Raw genomic sequence first — 19364 nt, forward strand, 5'->3', positions numbered from 1 at the left:
AAGCCTGTGGAGAGTTAGAAACATGAGTTCTACTTTGCTTTCAGCACTTATGTATCTTGTAACAGAAATGAGCTCCAGTCCTGGTTATTTAAGGAGAACAAGCAAGCTTGGAGGGAAGAATGTGACTTGCTTCCTTCTCTTGCAACACAGAGAATGGGGTAAAGCTTCATGTATTTCCAGATACTTCTCAGCTGGTCTGGGTGATCAGAATGCTATGGCATAAGCTATGGAAAGCTTACAGAATAGGGTGATAGCAGAATGCAGTTCCTTCTATGTTGCATGATCCTTTAGATTGAGTATTAGGACTTACTGCATATTTTATAAGGGATGTGTCTATTTGAAATACTGGTATGACTGCTTGGCTAAAAAAAAATAATCAATTTGGTTACCGAAGCATCTTGCACAACACAGCAGTATCCAGGTTTTCAGTAAAATAATTAAATCTAAGATACAGTGGTGCTGATAGACTAGTACTTATGACTGCAGTAAGCTTTGTACAAGATAATTTGTAATGGTCTTCTCTTAAGAGGAAGCTTTTATGATGAAACTTTATCATAAAAGTTGGAAAGACAAAACTGAATTCCCCTTATTTGTGTATACTTCACACAAGGCACAGTTCAGCTTTTTCCGCTATGGAATTCTTTTCTCAAGTATGACATTGTAAAAGACTTCTGGATAATGAGGCATAGTGAACAAGGAATTTAAGAGACATTCACACTAACGTTGTGATTTGGTATGTAAATGGGGACAAGGAAGAGTATGTCTGAATAATCTTTCTACAGAAGAATAAAAAATTTTGAGGAAAATGTTTAGATGTGGCAAAAAGTAGAATACTTTGATGCTAAACTTAATAGCTTATTTTAACACTGAACTAGCTTTAGATTATTGTGCAGGGCTCTCTTCTAATCATGGAAGCAAACACAGCTTGCATGTAGTCCTTCAATTGAGTAGTTTTTAAGCAATTTATAATCCTAAAATTTACTGGGGTAGATAAGCTGCTAGTAGGAGAGATGCATCTGCTTTCTACCTCTTGTATTTTTATCTGATAAGCTAGGAAATTGCTGCATAGGCTGCTGTGGCTATTTCATATATATATGCCATGGTGTCACACAAGTTTGAAGTTTTGCATGTGAAAGGGGGGAGAAGAAACAAAACCTGCTACTGACTTGTGATTGCCTAAAGAATATCTGCTGTCCTACTGCTTGCTTTTAGCATCTAAACCATCTTCATTTTAAGCCCAGTTGTATGTAATCTCAGTGTTGTTTCTTGAATCTTAATGTTAGACGCTTTATCTTTTCAGCCTTATAGAAAGATTGCCGTTGTCCTCCCTGTGTGCCACATCTAGCTCTGCCTGTTAGAAAATTAGCAGGAAAACACATCTCCATAAAAGTCTTGTAAAAGGTGGCAATACTGTAGAGTGCTTCATGCTAACTGTTGTCTTAAGTTCTGTTTGAAGTTGCATTGTCTGTCTGGATGATGTTTTCGTTTCCTGTCTGCTATCTGAGTGGGCATAAGAGCTAAAATACCTGTGCTGAACTAAAACGTGGTATAGCTTTTTTGTTGTAGCCCAATGTAGTGTCTATAAACAAGCACCTCTTAATGCCTTTTCTTTCTCAAGACCTATGAAGCTATGAACTCCATATAATAAGCAACTTTGTTAGGGGCTGTAAATGTCTTAACACAGAGTTCTGGGAAAATTTGTTAGCTGTCCCCCTAAGCCTAGTTGTTCTCTTGTCTTTCAGCAATTCCAGTCCGAAGCTCCAGACTACCATTGTTGTCTGATGCCATGCCAGCACCAGCTCATCTCTTTCCGTTGATTCGTAACTGTGAGATTAGCAGAATATGCAGTACTGTGTGTTACTGCCACCATAAACATCTGTGTTGTTTATCATCTCATTTTGCTCACAGTCACTTCAGATATGCACCTCAGAAGAAATTTGCGGCACTTTATAGGCCAAAGGAGAACTTTAATCACTTTATTCATGTGAGGGATTATGCTTCTACACCACAGAGATTTTACCTCACTCCTCCACAGGTCAACAGCATTCTGAAGGCAAATGAATACAGTTTCAAAGTCCCAGAATTTGATGGTAAAAATGTAAGTTCTGTTCTCGGCTTTGATAGCAACCAGTTGCCTGCTAATGCTCCTATAGAAGACCGGAGGAGTGCTGCCACTTGCTTACAGACAAGAGGGATGCTTCTGGGTGTGTTTGATGGCCACGCAGGCTGTGCTTGTGCTCAAGCTGTCAGTGAAAGATTGTTTTACTACATTGCTGTCTCTTTGTTACCTCATGAGACTTTACTTGAAATAGAAAATGCTGTGGAAAGTGGCAGAGCTCTGTTGCCCATTTTACAGTGGCACAAGCATCCCAACGATTATTTTAGCAAAGAAGCTTCCAAGCTTTACTTCAATAGTCTGAGAACTTACTGGCAGGAGCTGATTGATCTCAACAGTGGCGAGACTACTGATGTGAAAGAAGCTTTAATTAATGCTTTTAAGAGGCTTGATAATGATATTTCTTTGGAAGCTCAAGTAGGAGATCCAAATTCTTTTCTCAACTACCTAGTACTGCGAGTAGCATTTTCTGGTGCAACTGCCTGTGTGGCCCATGTGGATGGCGTTGATTTGCACATAGCAAACACAGGTGACAGTAGGGCGATGCTTGGGGTTCAGGAAGAAGATGGATCTTGGTCTGCAGTTAATCTGTCCTATGACCACAATGCACAAAATGAACATGAAGTGGAACGTGTGAAAATGGAACATCCAAAGTCTGAAGAGAAAAGTCTTGTGAAACAAGATCGTCTCTTAGGTCTCCTGATGCCTTTCAGAGCTTTTGGTGATGTGAAGTTTAAATGGAGTATTGAACTACAGAAGAGAGTAGTAGAATCAGGCCCAGATCAGCTGAATGACAATGAATATACAAAGTTTATTCCTCCAAACTATCACACTCCCCCATACCTCACAGCTGAGCCAGAAGTCATATATCACAAATTACGACCGCAGGATAAGTTCCTGGTTTTGGCCACAGACGGGCTGTGGGAGACAATGCACAGGCAAGATGTGGCTAGAATTGTAGGGGAGTACCTCACTGGTGTTCACCATCAACAGCCGATAGCTGTTGGTGGCTATAAGGTAACTCTGGGACAGATGCATGGTCTGTTAACAGAAAGGAGAGCAAGAATCTCTTCAGTATTCGAAGATCAGAATGCAGCAACTCACCTGATACGTCATGCAGTGGGTAACAATGAGTTTGGCACTGTGGATCATGAGCGACTGTCCAAGATGCTGAGTCTTCCAGAAGAGCTGGCTCGAATGTATAGAGATGACATTACAATCATCGTGGTGCAGTTTAACTCGCATGTTATAGGTGCATGTCAAAATGAGGAACTGTGAATTTAATGTAGTGAACTAGTTACCAAAGTTGTAACAATGGCCAGTATGAGCAGCAAATAAAAAACACCCACCCAACAATAAAACCCTCAAAAAATCCTTGGCAAACAAATTGGCTGCTTGCTAGATTCAGCATATCTATTGTTCTGCCTTCCCATGGTGCTCTAAATACATGGGAAGTGCTGTTGACCTAATACAAACTTGAAGAGGATGTCACAGCTTGGGAAAAGAGGTTTTTGTAATAACTTTGCACTATTGATTTTGTGAATGCTGCTAGAACAATGTCTTGAATTTGGCAGACTTTGAGGGAGGGAAGGAGGTTAAAGAATTAACTATCAAAGATCTGGCTGTTCAAGAAACAAAGCCTGTTCATAAATATTTGCAAATACCTACACATTATCTTAAAGAAAAGATGGGTAAAAAGGAGTATTGCTGAATTCTTACAGGGCTAATTCCTGCAAAGTAGATATGATTATTTGTGAATATATTGTCTACTGTTTCTTCTAAGCAGAAGGTCACTTTAACCAAGTAAGTCTTCAGTGTAACAAAGTTGTCTCACTTTCATATAGACAGTGTCATTCACTTAAGGATATTTGTCTAAGTGTTGACTTTCAATGCAGGTCTAAGCCATAATCAATACCTGAGATTCTGTTACAGCTTAGTTGTATCTTATGCACGGTAACTTCTTGTGCATTAATAGTTTCTTGGCTCTGGGTTTCTGCACAACTTGTAGGGCAATAATACGTTACAACATGCAGTAAGGTACCAGGTAACTTTGTGGAGGACTTCAGTTTGCAGTATGAAGAAACTTTTTGAAAAGTCAACATTGTTGGTCAAGACTGTTGGCTTTCCTAAAGGTTATGTCCTTCATGAACTCCACCCCTGTCTGGTGTTACTTACTGGTAAATTTTCACCTGAAAAGATCAGGAAATCATTGCTAACCTCTTTGTGGCTTTGTAATTTGCACTCATCTTCACTTTGGCTATTTCAAATGGTCACATATTGGATGTCTTGCACTCATATTTGTAAGTCAGGTTAAAAAACTATAAATTACAAAAAAATTGAAGTATGACTTGTAAATAGTGTTTTAGTTGGGAAACTAACTGGCATGCATGTGTATGTTTAAAGGCTTTTTCTAGGAACTTCTTTATTAGCAGCTCTGTATTTCTGGACAGCTGGTGTATGCATGTTCTTACAGTCCAGAATGCTATCCCAGAGCAATCTCTGAAATGGGTGTTTCTGGCTTGTAATGTATGAATTTGAACTTAAAAGATTGGCTCTAACTTGTGTGCCTAAAGTTGTTGGGCTTGTAACTGTAAAAAGTAGGGACTGACAACTAATTAATTGCTCATCAGTGCATCTATTTTAGGTATGTTGCATTGTATACAGATTTATTTTAACCTGCCATTAGGTTAAAATCTCAAATGCTGGCTGAAATACCAGCCCTTGATGGCTGAGACATGTAACTTGATTCCTGTGTTCCAGAGAACAATGATAGGTCAGCTTATTTCACTTTACCAAGGTGTTTCAGTTAAAATACCTCCCTAGCCTTCATCATAGCTAATTAACACTTCAAACACCTTGCTTATTTTCATTAATTTGAGTAATGTGGCATTTTCTACTAAACACAACTATTGCCAATTAATGCTACTGTTACATAGGGTACACTTAGTTTGAACAATGAACCTGTGCTATAGTAAACATCAACTCCTCAAACTCACAAATGCAATGTGTACTTAGTGGCCTGCAGCTTTAATATGTTTGTTTCTTTACCCAGCCTTACATATCAGGATCAGTGTTGCTGTAAGGTTAATGATACCTAAGTTCACATTCAAGATGTGCACAACCCTTCTTTATTTGAAGGGAAAAGGAGAACTCGTCAAATGCTTAGACAAGTACTGGCTGTTGACATTGTTTCTGTATGTTGTGTTTTGGTGACTGTCATTAGCTAAGTCAATACACTTTACGTTCTATCATTCAGATGCAGTATGTATCTAAGCTGTTGCAGTGTTTTAACTTTCTTACTTTTTTACTGTTAAAGCTCTATTACATGTATTGATGTATTTAACCTATGATTATTGATATGGATTTGGTACAAGTCGTAGCTAGAAATGAACATTGGTCCCATGGATACAACTTTTATTGAGGAAAAGCTGTTTTGTAGTAAAGATGTGTATGTATGGGGTCAGACAAAATAATATTTATGTATTGCTTGGAGACTTGCTCAGTATGTATGCAGTGAACAGAAGCAGCATAACTGCCTGCTGAACAGGTGATCTGAACAAACATCTAAGATTCCAATAAAATGATCAATGATGCAGAAATCCATGTGTATTGGACTGATACAGAATGCGATAGCTATTCTGCTAGGGCTGAAGCTTGTGTGTATTTCAAGAATGTGTTCTGTTGTGTAGTCCCTGTTATGAATAGACTGGATGGCCAAATAAAGCAAAGTATAAATAGAAACAGACTGAGAACTGGACTTCAGAGCTCTTAAATGCTGCTGTGAGGCTTGAGCCCCTGCCTCAGGCATGCTGGTGCTGCCCCCCCCCAGCAGCAAAGCTCAGATCTTTCTGTCAGTATCACTGTGTGTCTCAGTTCCCATCACCTCGTGATTACCTTCAGGGGCAGTGCTGCAGATAAAGTGGTGTAATTTGAGATTATTAAATTATTAAATTGTGGGCTGTACCCTATACAGGGCAGTACAACATTTCAGAAACAATCTAAAGTTCTTATCTGCAGATTAAAGTGGCATAAAAATGAATAGGTGGTAAACTAAATAGAAGCAGCTCTCCTACCACAGGCAGAGGGCATGTTCTGTTGCGTTGTCTACACCACTTGTTGCAGCAGAAAATACTGCTACTTTATGTGTAAGGGGGATGCTGTGATTACTTCTCCAAATAAGGATTTCATAGCTGCAAATATATGGCTCAGCCCAGAAGGATGGCTGAATCTTGACAGTTAATACAAGCCTTCAAGTTCACCTTTAAATCTTAAATCTTACCAACTCTTCCAGATGAATGTGTCCACAGAACTGTTTAAGAGTCTTACTAGGTAAGAGAAGAGTGGGAGATCTTGTCTTAGTTCATGCTTCCAACTTAAGGCTGTTAACTCTGTTCCCTTGTGTTAAAAATGGTATGTGCATTATATTTGCTTTTGTCTGTATTTTACAACTACTGCTGTGATAACTTCCATATTCTCCATTGGCTTCTATGTGTGTGACTTGGTGAGTACAGAACTTAAAATATTTTTCTTTTCTACTTATTTCCTCATTGCAGGGCAGAGTTTTGCATGTAGCAGACTCTCTAAACATGTGACATGTGCAGCAAGGAGCATAGTCTCATTGTGAAATGTTTATAATTAGACTTTTAAACTCAGGTCCCTGTACTTAGAACGATTCTGGAGTGAGAGGATGCCTGGTAACTATTTCTGATAAGAGCTCTGCAGAATGGCTAGGCTGCTCTGTTCTTCCTCAGTGGGGAGGCATATTTGTAATGAGATTACATGTCATAGATAGAGAGTTCAGGTTTCTGGTTCAAACCACCTGCAGTGTCCTAAGCTCCCTGATGCAGACAGTCCGTCTGGTTCTATGACTGCCAATAAATGTGCCATCTGATTTGCACCAGTGACCATTATGACCCCAAACTGCTGAACAGTGTAATCAATGCTGCTGCACAGCAGTCCAGAACAGTGCTAGCACTAAGGTGTTTTGGGATGCCAGTGTTGATATGTTTGATCCTATGTAAGAAACTTGTGCAGCTCCTGATTGTTGTTCTGTAATGTACAAATAGAAATGAAGTCTCTGGAGTTGGAAGATCTGGCCAAAATGCTCCATCTTTAATTTTGAGATGCTTAGACTGAAGCAGATCCTGTGGGTAATAAAAGTAGCTTTCTTCCAGCTGGCCAAATGGCACACTGCAGCTTGATGTCATTATCTTGATATATGTACAATGAAGAAACTAGCTTTAACTTACCAAAATGAGCAAGTCCAAAGTGTCTGTCTCCAGAGGTTATCTGTATGCTGCTGAGAGGTGCTTCAGGTATGATGGCAGTCCCCAAGCACTGTTTGGTACATGCTGTTTTCTGTTATGTTCAGAGGCTTAAGTATAGAAGTTAAGGAAGTAAGGTACTTCATTGTGTATATGGTCCTGTGTTAAAACAAATGTGCTTAAAATGAAGTGGGCTTTAGAATGAATGCATTCATTGTTTCTCATGCTAGGTTAACTGTTTTGTCCTTTTTCCCTATTTTTATTTGAAAGTCCTCCATTGCCAAGTGCCTAGTTTCAGGATCCTTGCTCCTCCTGGTTTTGCTTTTTGTTAAGCAGCAAATGCAGGATGTATTAATGCCTTTCCTAGCACAAGTATTTGTGCAGGTAAAGAGCTTGTTAATGTGTTCTGGATTAAATTATTTATTCAACAGCTACAGCATATTTAATTGCTGTGCAAACAAGTAGATATTGTCCCTTTGTCAGGAGTGTGTTGTCAAATACAATCTATGCAAACGCAGTGCTAGAATGTTTTTCAGTTTAGCATTAGCCTGATTTACCAAATCTTGATTAAGGAGTTATTTCTTTTAGATTAGTCTTTTAAAATATGGTATTAATTACAGTCTGTAGTTTAAAGTTAAACACAATGTAAATGTTCTATTATCAAATACCCATGCAGTGGAGGAAACACAGGTTTGCTTTACTTTTCTCCTATCCTAAATAGCTAGGTATTAAACATTACCGATGACTGATTTTTAAGTGCTGTCTTGTAAAGTCCAAAACTTGGAACAAGCTCCTGAGTTGCTCTTGCCAATGGAAGCAAGAGGGAGGGGAAAGAAAAAATAGACCAAGTCTTGTAAGTAATGCATCCTTTAAGTGGACAAACCAATTTGAATTCTGGTCCTTTTATTTGGCATCCCATCCATGTGAATGCCGAAGCACAACCCATGTCAATTATACATGCTCTGTTGTTTCAGTGAAAGAAACCTTCCAAGTATGTGGCTCTCCCTAAATATTCTTTCATCTGATTCTGTGTTGGGGGGGAGAAGGTGAAAAACCAACAAAGTGTGTATCTGTTCTTAGGGTTGCTACTCTAATTGGTTGTAGTGGTTGCAGGGGATGTTTTAAGCAGCAGGCCGTTTGCTATCATCATGATGGATCCTTCTTTGAACAGAAGATCTATCCTTCATTTATAGACTTTCTATTAGAGATTTCCTAGCTAAGAAATCCTATTTAATACAACTTGCTAATGCCAAACTATTTTTATATAGTATCATGAACAAACTACTCAGTTTTAATATCCTGTGTCTGTACTTGAAGGTAGCATTTGATATATAGCCTCACATTTTAATTGCAAAATTAATACAGTTAGGTCTGTAACTGTCACATGATGCTGAAAGACAGGAAGAACACCTAATGAAAAACAGGGAAATCATTGACATTAACAGGAAATCACCACATGAGTTGACACACAACCATTCATTAAGCCCAGTTTCATTCAAAGGTTCTGTGTATTAATGAAATGAGTCAGCCTGCTATGACTTTGGTCTTTGTCGGAATTGTTGCAAGCTTGTAGTCATTAATTCTGTAGATCTTCCCTGTTGCCCATCCCTAGTACTTCCTTGCCCACTGTGGTCACTCAACAGCTGGGGTAATTAATACAAGAATACTGTTTTTCAGGATATTATGGATTATATGCAAGTTGATTAAAATGGCTAATGGTAATCAGTCAGTGTTCCCAGTTTTAGGCAGCTGGGAGAGGATGAATGGTGCTTCCCTAATAGCAGCCTTTTCTAGAGAGGGAAAAGGTAAATATTCATCTCTTAGCAAAAACTGGCTGCTGTACAGAAGACCAAGCTATAGCACAGCAGTGCTTGACAGGGATTTATTACTCTAAGAAGTAAGGTGTATTAATCTGTACAGCATGCTACATTAGTACAGCTCTACTACTCTGCTACTCTGGAAGTAGTTCAAATGTCCTTGCAAAGCTCAGTGTTTTCCTGTGTATACAGAGTCGCTGTTTGGGCAGGTACCTTACCAGCTTTATCTTAAGACACCTAAACTTGGATACCTGTGTGTGTGCCTGCATGCTGAGTGTTGAAGTTCCTATTACAGGTGGTGGAGCTGTATTCAGTGCATGCTGTGGAGTCTCAATAGCTATTCAGCCTACTCCACTCCTACATTAAGCTCCACTGAGTATAATAGAAGCTTAGTCACCTTGTCCACATTCAGGCAGCTCCATATAGGTGTTCTCTGGAGGCAAATCTTAACCATATTTTTCAATGTCTTCAAAGATACAGTGATCCTGCAGTTGTTGCATCTGACATTTCAGTATAATGGCTATATCTAGGTTTTTTTAGTTGTACCTAATGTACTTGCAAATAGCCCTATTCTAAGGGCTGTTCTTTCCCTTTGGTCTTTTAGGTATATGGAAGTGCATCTCAAAGGCCAGTGTTGTCTTTTGTGTTGGCTTATGCAGGTAGTGTAGGATATGGCTGTCATGAGCTATGACATGTTGCTGTTACCCCAAGGACTCCCTTTATTTTGCCTGTTACAGAGCCCTGCCAATGTTTTAACAGTTATGTGGGCAACGTATGGTTTCCTTTGCATAACCTCTGAAGCCTGCACTTGCGACAGTGTTCAGCATTCCTTATAGCTTGAAGGAGTAGGAATCTATAAAGCCCACAACACAGCTGATCAGGATCTTTGTTCTTCTATTCATTCTACTACAAAGCTCAATTGTAAGCACAGCTCTATGGAAAATGATCCAGGCCTTTACATAATTGTCCTTTATCTGAAAAAGAAATAAAAATTCCTAACTGGGGAGAAAATGCCTTTTTATCACAGAATCATCTAGGTTGGAAAGGACCTTGAAGATCATCCGCTCCAACCATTAACCTAACATTCCACCACTTCCCTGGGCAGCCCATTCCAATGCCTAACAACCTGTTCTGTAAAGAAATACTTCCTAATATCCAGTCTAAACCTTCCCTGGCGCAACTTGAGGCCATTACCTCTTGTCCTATCGCTTGTTACTTGGTTAAAGAGACTCCTTTCAGGTAGTTGTAGAGGGCGATGAGGTCTCCCCTCAGCCTCTTCTCCAGACTAAACAACTCTATCTAAACAACCCAACTATTTACCAAAATAGTCCAGCTTGTAAAAGACTAAAATATTAATAATTAAGAAAAAAACAACCCTAACTTGTAGTTGATAATACAGAAGGGAGAAGAGTCTTCTAGCAGGCGGCTTGGCAATGCTGTAATGTGGCAGTGGAAGGCAGACTTCTGCCAAACTGAGTCAGTGAATCTGATCTAGAAATGGACACTGAGGTGTCATTCACTGTTTAGCAAGCACCGACATGAAAGTCTGAGAAGCTGTGTAGCTCAATGTCAGATAGATAAGCATAAAAAAATTGTGTTTTGACAGACACTTGACAGTCTTTGTTTTTTTTTTTTACATTTGGGCCATGTTTATATAACTTAATGCCAAATAATCTTCAAGCAGGTGAAAAGAATCTATATTCTCTAGAACCAATGTGCAAGATACCTCTTACAGCTGAGGCTACTGACTACTCCTGGTACTTTGTCAAGAGTATGTAAAGAACTGTTGTGAAAATCCAACAGACAGAATAGTACAAGGCAGAGCAAAAGTCATACAAGATTAGGCCCCAAAATAACAAAAACCCTCCAGGTTGGTAGCTGGCAAGCATTCAAGCTGATATGACTGCATTTTAAAGCAACTGTAGCAACAACATTTTATGAATTACAATTGACTGAGCTATGACAATGGTTCAAACAGTTGGAATATATTCTTGAATTTGGTAAAAGATAATTCAGACAATTTTGATGCCTGCTGTATTTGCTAGCCTGTATTAAAATAGAAGTATCAGAGTGCTGTGGGCCCTGTTTCCTGAGGCAGGAGCTCACAGGAGCCTTTGAAGCACGTCACAGCAGTGAGATTAAAAGCTTAGTTTTGAAGTCAGGGAATCATGAAAGTCCCTTTGATATGAGATCAAGTGATGGAGGAGATGGGTTCAGAAAAGCAACAGAATGTGCAGTTTTTCAATAACACACAAATACAGTGAATCAGGATAAATTAGGAAAATGTAAGGGGGAAAAAATAATCAAGATCTTAATGTGTCTTTAAAGTTGAAATTGTACACAAGAAAGAAAACTGATGTGTGTCATAAAACACATGCAGAAGGCAGCACAATAAACTATAATGATGTCAGAGATAGCTATAAAAAGAAAGATCTTGTATCAGTTATGGTTGGTGGCATGGTCCTGCTCCAAAAAAACCCTGGGCTGCATGTGAGATCTGAAATGGCTGAATGTCTAAACTGAAGATCAAAAGAGCTGCTGCTTAAAAAAAAAAGGCAAGCTGAATGAAGTACAGGTGCTACTGTTTTGATTTTTTTAAATGAGGTTTACCATTTTTGTGCAAACACGAAAACAGACGGAAGTCATTAAGACAAATGTATGGGTGCAGAGAATTTTGAAAACCAAGGACTGTGCATGTTACAAAACAGGACCTTTCTGATTTTTACATTGCCATGATACCTCAGTGCAGAAGAGAGAAAGGAAGCTGTGAGTAAGGAAGAAAAAAAGGATCGGAAAGACTTAAGAGAAAATCAGAGCTGAAGAGCACCCAGTGGAAAGGAAGTGGCACGCAAGAATTCATTTAGTTGCTTTAATGCATTGTCAAAGATAACCCATAGTCAATCAAGTGTGCCCTTTTTTTTTTTTGTATCACAGCCTGGTGAGGGTTTTTTCTCTGTTCCCTTTTATCTTTTTGTCAATTTTTCTATCAAAGTCTTCTAATTTGAATGATGGCTGTATGTTTTTTCAGAGATTTTTGGGCCCTAAGGCAATGCTTGTAGACCATGAAAAGTTATGTTTGGTTTATGATGTAGTTAAAAGCAGCTATATGCTGATGTTTTCATGGTTGTTAAAATGCAAAACCAGAAGTTTTGCTCTCATGCATTCCACCAGTTGCTGCCCAAATGAGTACTAATCATTGTAGCATTCATTTGTTCAACAAGTTTTTCTAGTTCTCCATACCTCTGGTGAATGCAGCTATCCTGAAGACAACATTCATTTTGTCTATCTTAACTTGACCTCACCCAAGAAAAGAGCATGCTACAAGCATGGTGTCCATGTGCATTCCTTAAATGAAATGTGCTCAGGGCACTCAGAGATCCTGCCAGTCCATCAGACAACTGGGACAACTACTACCAAGAGGTGAGTAAATAATCAGATGATGGAGTTGTTTGCAAAACTGAGAGCATCATGTGATGCCTGGCAGCTACAGCTTCACAGGCAACTAAAATTTTTGTCTTAAGATGGCTTTTGGGCATACTTGATTTTCAGAAACTTCCTCTGAGATGTTTAGTTCCCAGAATATTCCGCTGGTTGGAATTTGGTAGAGCAGTGAATAAGCCTGTGTTGATGATGTGATTGTTTGGGCAGAACCTGCCAGGAACATAAGTCCAACATACATTTGGACTTTGCATTAGTGAATTGTTCAATTATTGACCGCGCTAAGGAAAAAATGACATTCTAGAATATTAGATTAGCAGGGACAATAACACATCCATACCTGATAACAAAGCAGGACAGGAATGCAAAATCCAAAGACAATAAAAAACTGGACTCAGATCTTAGGCATAATAATTTAATGGACAATCCTATATATACTATGACAATAAAAACATTATTGGTCTGGATGCAAGTTTGTAAAATGTGAAGTAAAATATCCCGTTCCAGCTGAAAAAAACCCAACAAAATATCTTTTCCATTGTAAGTTCAAAGTTTTCTTCTAAGAGGTGTAAAACAAAAAAATAATGGTTAATAATAAGGCAGAGAAAATGTTTGATCAAATTGATACTAGTTTTGATCTACTGATTTTAAAAACCAATAGACCTACCCAAGATACAGGTCTTTGCAGATGTATTTGTAGGAGAAAAAAAGAAGCAGTGTAAGTTACAATGGCTGCAAAAAGCATTCTGGATTCAAGATGTGTATTAATTTTCATATGCTTAATTCCATTTGCAAGCATTCACACAAATGAATTTTCTGAATTACTTCAGAGAAGCAGTGAAGAGCAATAGTACAAGTTCTTTAGTTGCTACATTTTTCCTTAAAATTTCAGTCAAACTAAACCAGTATTTTGTCACTTAAGAATTTGAATAAAACGTTCTATATCTGTAAACTCCTCCCAAACACTTTACATTAGCTGTTTACTATTTATTCCTTCATGATCTGTAATTAGTCGAGTAAAAGAAAAGAGACTTAGAATAAGGAGGAAATTGTGGTTTGAAATGTTCTTAAATGATTAAAAAAAGGGCTGTGCTGTTCTTAAATGCGAGGCAAATTCTGGGTGAATTTCATCAGACTTTATTTTCATAGAATTGCAGGATGGTTGAGGTTGGCAGGCACCTCTGGAGATCATCTAGTCCAACTCCTGCTCAACCCCCCCTGGTCAGTTAGAGAAATTGCTGTCACAGCTAAACCAAATGAAACAAAGCTTCAGGCTGGTCAAGAGAAGTTTGGACAGAACAAGCCTGACAAACCTCAGTCCTGAGGCCTTGCAAACTCACTACAAAGCTTACAGCCTGTTACTAGCAATGGGTATGCTGTATTACAGGGCTGCATGGTTACAAAGTCCATGCTGGCTCCTCCAAGTCACCTTGTTCTTCAGATGTTTGGAGGCGGTCTCCAGGAATACTTGCTCCATCACCCCCCAGGGGACAAGAAATGAGGCTGACCAGCCTGTAGTTCCCTGTGTCCTCCTGCTTGTCCTTCTTGAAGACAGACATGACATTTGCTCTTTTCTACTATTCAGGAACCTCTCCTGGTCACCATAACCTTTCAAAGATAATTGATAGTGGCCTCACAGTGACATCAACCAGCACTCTCAGGAGGCATGGATGTATCCTATGAAGCCCCATAGACTTTATGTCCCTTTTTTTTTTTTTTTTAACATGCTCCTTAACTTGATCTTTCTCCACTTCTCTTGCTCCAGACTTTCTCACAGGTTTCAGGAGCGTGGGATTCCTGAAGGCTGGTATTGCCAGTAAAAAACAAAGCAAATAAGGCACTACCTCAGCTTTCTTCATATCCTTTGTTACCAGGTTTCCTACCACATTTAGCAGCAGACCCATATTTTCCCTGGTCTTTTTTTTGCAGCTGATATACTTGTAGAAGTCCTTCTTGCTGCCCTCCACATCCCTTGCCAGATTCAACTCCAGATGGGTTTTGGTTTTCCTAGCCCTGTCCCTACATGCTTAGATAGTCTCTCTATATTCCTCACAGGTCACCTGTCCTTGCTTTTACCTCTTGTATGTTTCCTTTTTTTATATTTGAGCTTTGTCAGGGTCTCATCGCTCATCCTTGCAGCCACCTGCTGCCTTTGCTTGATTTCCTGCACATTGAGATGGAACATTCTGGAGCTAGAGGAGGTGATATTGAAAACCAACTAGCTCTCCTGGTCCCCTCGTCTTTCTAGAGATGCATTCCACAGGATTTTTCCAAGTAGATACTTTAAGAGGCCACAATCTGCTCTGTGAAGTCCAGGGCTTGATCCTGCTATTTACCTTGTTCCCTCATTGCAGGATCCTCCACCATTTCATGGTCACTGCAGCCAAGGCTGCCCCTGACCTTCACGCTGATGAGTTCTTCCTTGGTTGTAAGTGTGGGGTCCGGCGGAGTGCTTGCCCTTGTTGGCTCTGGGATCACCTTTGTTAGGAAGTTCTCATCAATGCACTCCAATAACCGCCAGATTGCTTGTGCCCTTCTGGGTTGACCTACCAGCCAATATTATGGTGAGGTAGAGATTTGTTAGAATGTAAAAATTCAGCATTTAATCAACTTTATTGAAACAGTCTTGGCTCTTGTGAATACTTGTTTCTGAATAATGCAAAGAGAGAAAAAAAAAAGAAGTATAGCCATGAGATTTTTTTTTTCTGAAGTCTTAACCAACAGCTCAGGTAATTTTATTTTGCAGTGTGGGCAGCAAATTAAGAAAACAGAAGAGTAATCAGGATAGCAACAGACATAAAAAGAGAGAAACCACTTACCTTACTCCGAATTCTAGGTAAGTGAAATGTAAAATAAATGTTTAAACAAGAAGGAAAAGCCATGCTGCTTTTAGAGAAAGTGAGTCTGCTGAGAATTGAACTAACACCCATTTACATGAAAAATCTTGAATGAAATCCCAGCTCAAGTGAATCTGAGAGAAATCCTTGCCGGTTCTCATGAGACATCTGGCAGCATTTTACTCATCTTTGACAGATACAGATTTTGTTCCTTATTCTGCCAGGCGTGACTGCGTAACTGTAGGCAAGTTGCCCAAGATCAAGTTTAGGAACATGGCCACTTAATTTGCAAACCTCAGGGTTTGGATTACAGTTTCAAAGCCCATGCCCATACAGAGTCAGAGTTCACACGCACCCTTTTGACTTCAAATGGCTGTCTGAAGACTCAGCACATCTAAAAATCAAGCAAGAGGACTCACAACCAAACAAGCACTTTTGCTTGCCCTTCTTCCTCAGTGTGCCAGTTCTACTCTTGACAGATCTTTATAGCCGTAAAATTCTGATGAGGCTATTTACAAAGTTAAATAAAGTTAAATTAAGCTTTGTAGGTTATACTGAAATTAGCACAGTAAATTCAAAATGTGAACTGCATTAATACAGTGCATGCATTCATACAGTAACTTTATTTTACTGTGCAAAACTTACTACTAACATTTGCTGTTTTCTTTCAGCATCATTCTGTAGTCCCCAGGGAACCTGTTTTGCTTAATCACACACTCCTGTCTGGGCAACACGTGTTTGGTGTCATAACTAATTGCATTTAAGAAAAAGCCAAACCAGACTACAATAATACAGTGAGTGGCCTGTTTAATTAGTTAGGTGCTTTTATTTGATTTTATAGGCACTTGTTGTAGGCAGTTGGTCTTTGATGTTCCCTCTCTTTGGGTTCGTTTCCAGTCACAAAACATCTGTTCTCTATGTAAATTGGGAAAAGATGGGATATGTAATTAGGCAAACATCCCCTAGCTGGTGAATCTCTTTCCTGGTGGGAGTTTAGCTGAAAGAAACACTGTTTCTTTTATCAAGCAGTAATTATTCACTGATCTGTTTAGCCTGGGTAGGGGCTAGCCAGGAACTGCAGTCTTTTTTCATAATGAATTACTTGTAAATTGGGCTCCTCCTTGTGGGTAATGTTTGTAGCACACCGCTGAGCAAACGCGGGGTGATCTGTGCAGGGTGCCTAGATTTAGAAACAGCAAATCATTAACGATTAATACACAAAAAGAATTTCAGTCACGTGTCAACACCCACTTCACACCTGAGGTTCATGTGCAAGCCCAAGAGGCAGGTTATGTGCTCCGCAGGTGTTTTTGTAAAGAGCCAGACCAAGGTACTGTGAAAGGAGATGCTCTCTTGAAGAAAGCAGGAAGACTTTTATTCATAGCTGTGGTGTTAGAAAATAAGCAGCAGCCAAAGCTTCAGTGGCTGTAAAACACAATGGCTGATATGAGCAAGTTTGCCCACCAACCTTCAATTTTGAATTAATTTTACATTAGCTGGAGATTCTCCTAACAGCAGCAGGCATGGCAGCAGCAAGAACCCTGAGAGGAAACACTTCTCTGCGTCCTGAATCAATGCGAAATGGCGGTGACCCAATCTTCCCACAGGTTTATTTCATGGTGATTTTTCAGTCAAAGATTTTCACTAAAGCTGAAATAATGTGCTGTGTTTTCAACCCTTAAAATATCATATCTGAATGTTATACTGAAATGAAAGATCCCGTTGAAGTGGAAACCCTGTCCATTCAAGTCTGAAAAATTCAATTTTTTACCTTAATATAATATTATAGATCCTTCTTATATGCAGTTTATCTTTGAAGTTCTATCTCCTTATATTTATTTCCAGTCACAAAACATCTGTTCTCTACCTAAATGTGAAAGGTCAAAATAAAATTAGGTCCACCTGAAATAAAAACTGAGATTTTTCTCAATACAACCCTTTTGGAGGTGTGTTTTTTTAAATTTAAAATTGAGTATTTGTGAAAGGCACACACTCTTGAAAAGGAAACTGACACATTCTTTATAGAGATTATGAAAAAATCTCCCCCTCTTTCATATTAAATGGGGTTTTTTTTACGACAATAATGGAGGTCATAAACAGCTGAAGTACTTGCAGGATTTTATAAATGCATTTGGAAATTAGAATGACTTCCATACCTTTAAGATAACAGCTATTTTGAGCACACTAGGGAGTAAGATGTTTGAAAAGAACTAACAAGATAAAGAATTGGAAAATATGTGAACTGACAGATCTGATTTAGGAGAGAAATACTGATATTTGAATGGATAAACATGAAATTATGACCAACTTGCCCATTTCTCCATGTAGACAATGAACACGCACTTCATGGCAAGACATGCATAGATGTTCTCTTATAGTTTAGGTTTTGTCTCTGTGACTAGTCCTGTGTTTCATGAGAGCTTGATCCTGACATTTATGAAACACTAATTCCATCATTGTCCTGAAAAGAACAGAACTGCTGGTGCTAAATTCAGTCAGAGCTGCTCAAGTGAATGGCACAGTCTGTAACCCAGATCTCAGCCTAGAAAGAAATACTGCTCCTCTGTGATAGGGGCAGACTTTGGAAAGGGAATTTATTGCGATGGCTACAACTGGGCAGAGGCACTGTTAGTGCCTCTGGTAAATCAGATAGTGATGGTTACCCTAGTGTTCTGCACTAAATGGTCTTCTGACCCGAGCTATCTAAAAATTATGTTGCTAAATACGGTCAGTAAAAGTCAGCCTTCCTCTGGGTGCCTTATGGGAATCAGGTTCACCTGTAAGAAAGCCAAATAATGTGTTTAATTTACTGATGGCGTGCTCTACTGCCTGCCAGGTACAGAATCGAGTTCCTGGGGGGGTGGGTGCTTTCCAGGTTTTGTGTGGAGAGTTTCACCTCAACAACAGAGTCTGGCTCTGAAAGGCAAGACTGCTGTAGCCTAGGAAATTAAATTATTTCAAGACTGAAAAAAATCTCAAATCTTCGAAACTGTATGTGAGTTCACAAATTTGGAAATAAGCCAGCACATCCTGAATTTTTCGAAACCTTAATTTTGCAGTGTTTATGTTCCTGAAAAACCCAGCTGCCTATCAGCAATAACTGCAGTTTTAGCAGAGGTGCCACAGCTTTTCCTTATACATATGCTAGGTGCTAAATGTAGGGCCAGAGAGATACCACCACGTAGGAAGCACTTTGTTTTGCTGCTGTACCTTCTGAACAGACCTAAACTCAGCCTCTTGCTGGCAACAAAATGCACATCATCATTCTCTGGAACAAAAAATACATTGGTTTCTGTGATGCCTGGTGTGCTGCCCTTCAGGTCCTTGGCTCCTGGAAGGAAGGGGTAGGGGCTGAGCTACTGAAGTCACGGGGGAGCCATGTTGCAGCATTTGAATTCTGCTTTGAATTTTTAAAAAGCGTCTGCGATATTTGAATTTACTTCATGTGACTGCTTGAAGCATTTCTGCTTGTTATTTCTTACATCTGTCATAATGTTTGGCCCAGTTACTAGCAGGGACTATCTGGAAAAGCTTACCCAGCTTGCAAGCCTGAGTGTGGATGTGCTCTGGCTGGCACAAGCCAAATGACTCATGTGTCAAGAACGCCTCTCTCCAGATTCAGTTTAGCTTTATAGCTTGAGATTACTCGGCCTTTGCTTTTCAGCTGACATCAAAGAGTGTTAAAATAGATGGGGTTTTGTCTCCAGGCATTTTCCTCTGTTTAAACTGGAATTCTCACATGTTTCCATTTCACAGAGCAACAAATACAGTATTTTGTGTCCAGAAAAGTTTTTCCTTACATGGCGCACATTGAACAGCCATGTCCTTCTCAAGTCCCTCCTTCCATTAATTGGCCTTTTCTCTCTTTACTTAAGCAGACAAATGCTCTTAA

At 39.3% G+C, this 19364-nt stretch overlaps 1 protein-coding gene across 7 annotated transcripts in view; it reads left to right on the forward strand.

Moving 5' to 3' along the window:
- PDP1 (pyruvate dehydrogenase phosphatase catalytic subunit 1) overlaps positions 1-19364 on the forward strand; it is a 47377-nt gene that overhangs the window by 2164 nt on the left and 25849 nt on the right. For 3 of the 7 annotated variants that reach the window (XM_074884489.1, XM_074884496.1, XM_074884482.1), the window contains one exon: positions 1743-5715. The exons of 2 other annotated variants lie outside the window; for them this stretch is intronic. In XM_074884489.1, the coding sequence (XP_074740590.1) occupies positions 1743-3394 (1652 nt within the window). In that variant the 3' untranslated portion in view covers positions 3395-5715. Of the gene's footprint in view, positions 1-1742; positions 5716-15381; positions 15472-19364 lie in introns of those variants that run through there. 2 more of the 7 variants (XR_012630921.1, XR_012630922.1) reach the window with 1 other exon arrangement.

Source organism: Strix uralensis, chromosome 1 (genome assembly GCF_047716275.1).
Source record: "Strix uralensis isolate ZFMK-TIS-50842 chromosome 1, bStrUra1, whole genome shotgun sequence".
Taxonomy (NCBI): Eukaryota; Metazoa; Chordata; class Aves; order Strigiformes; family Strigidae; genus Strix; species Strix uralensis.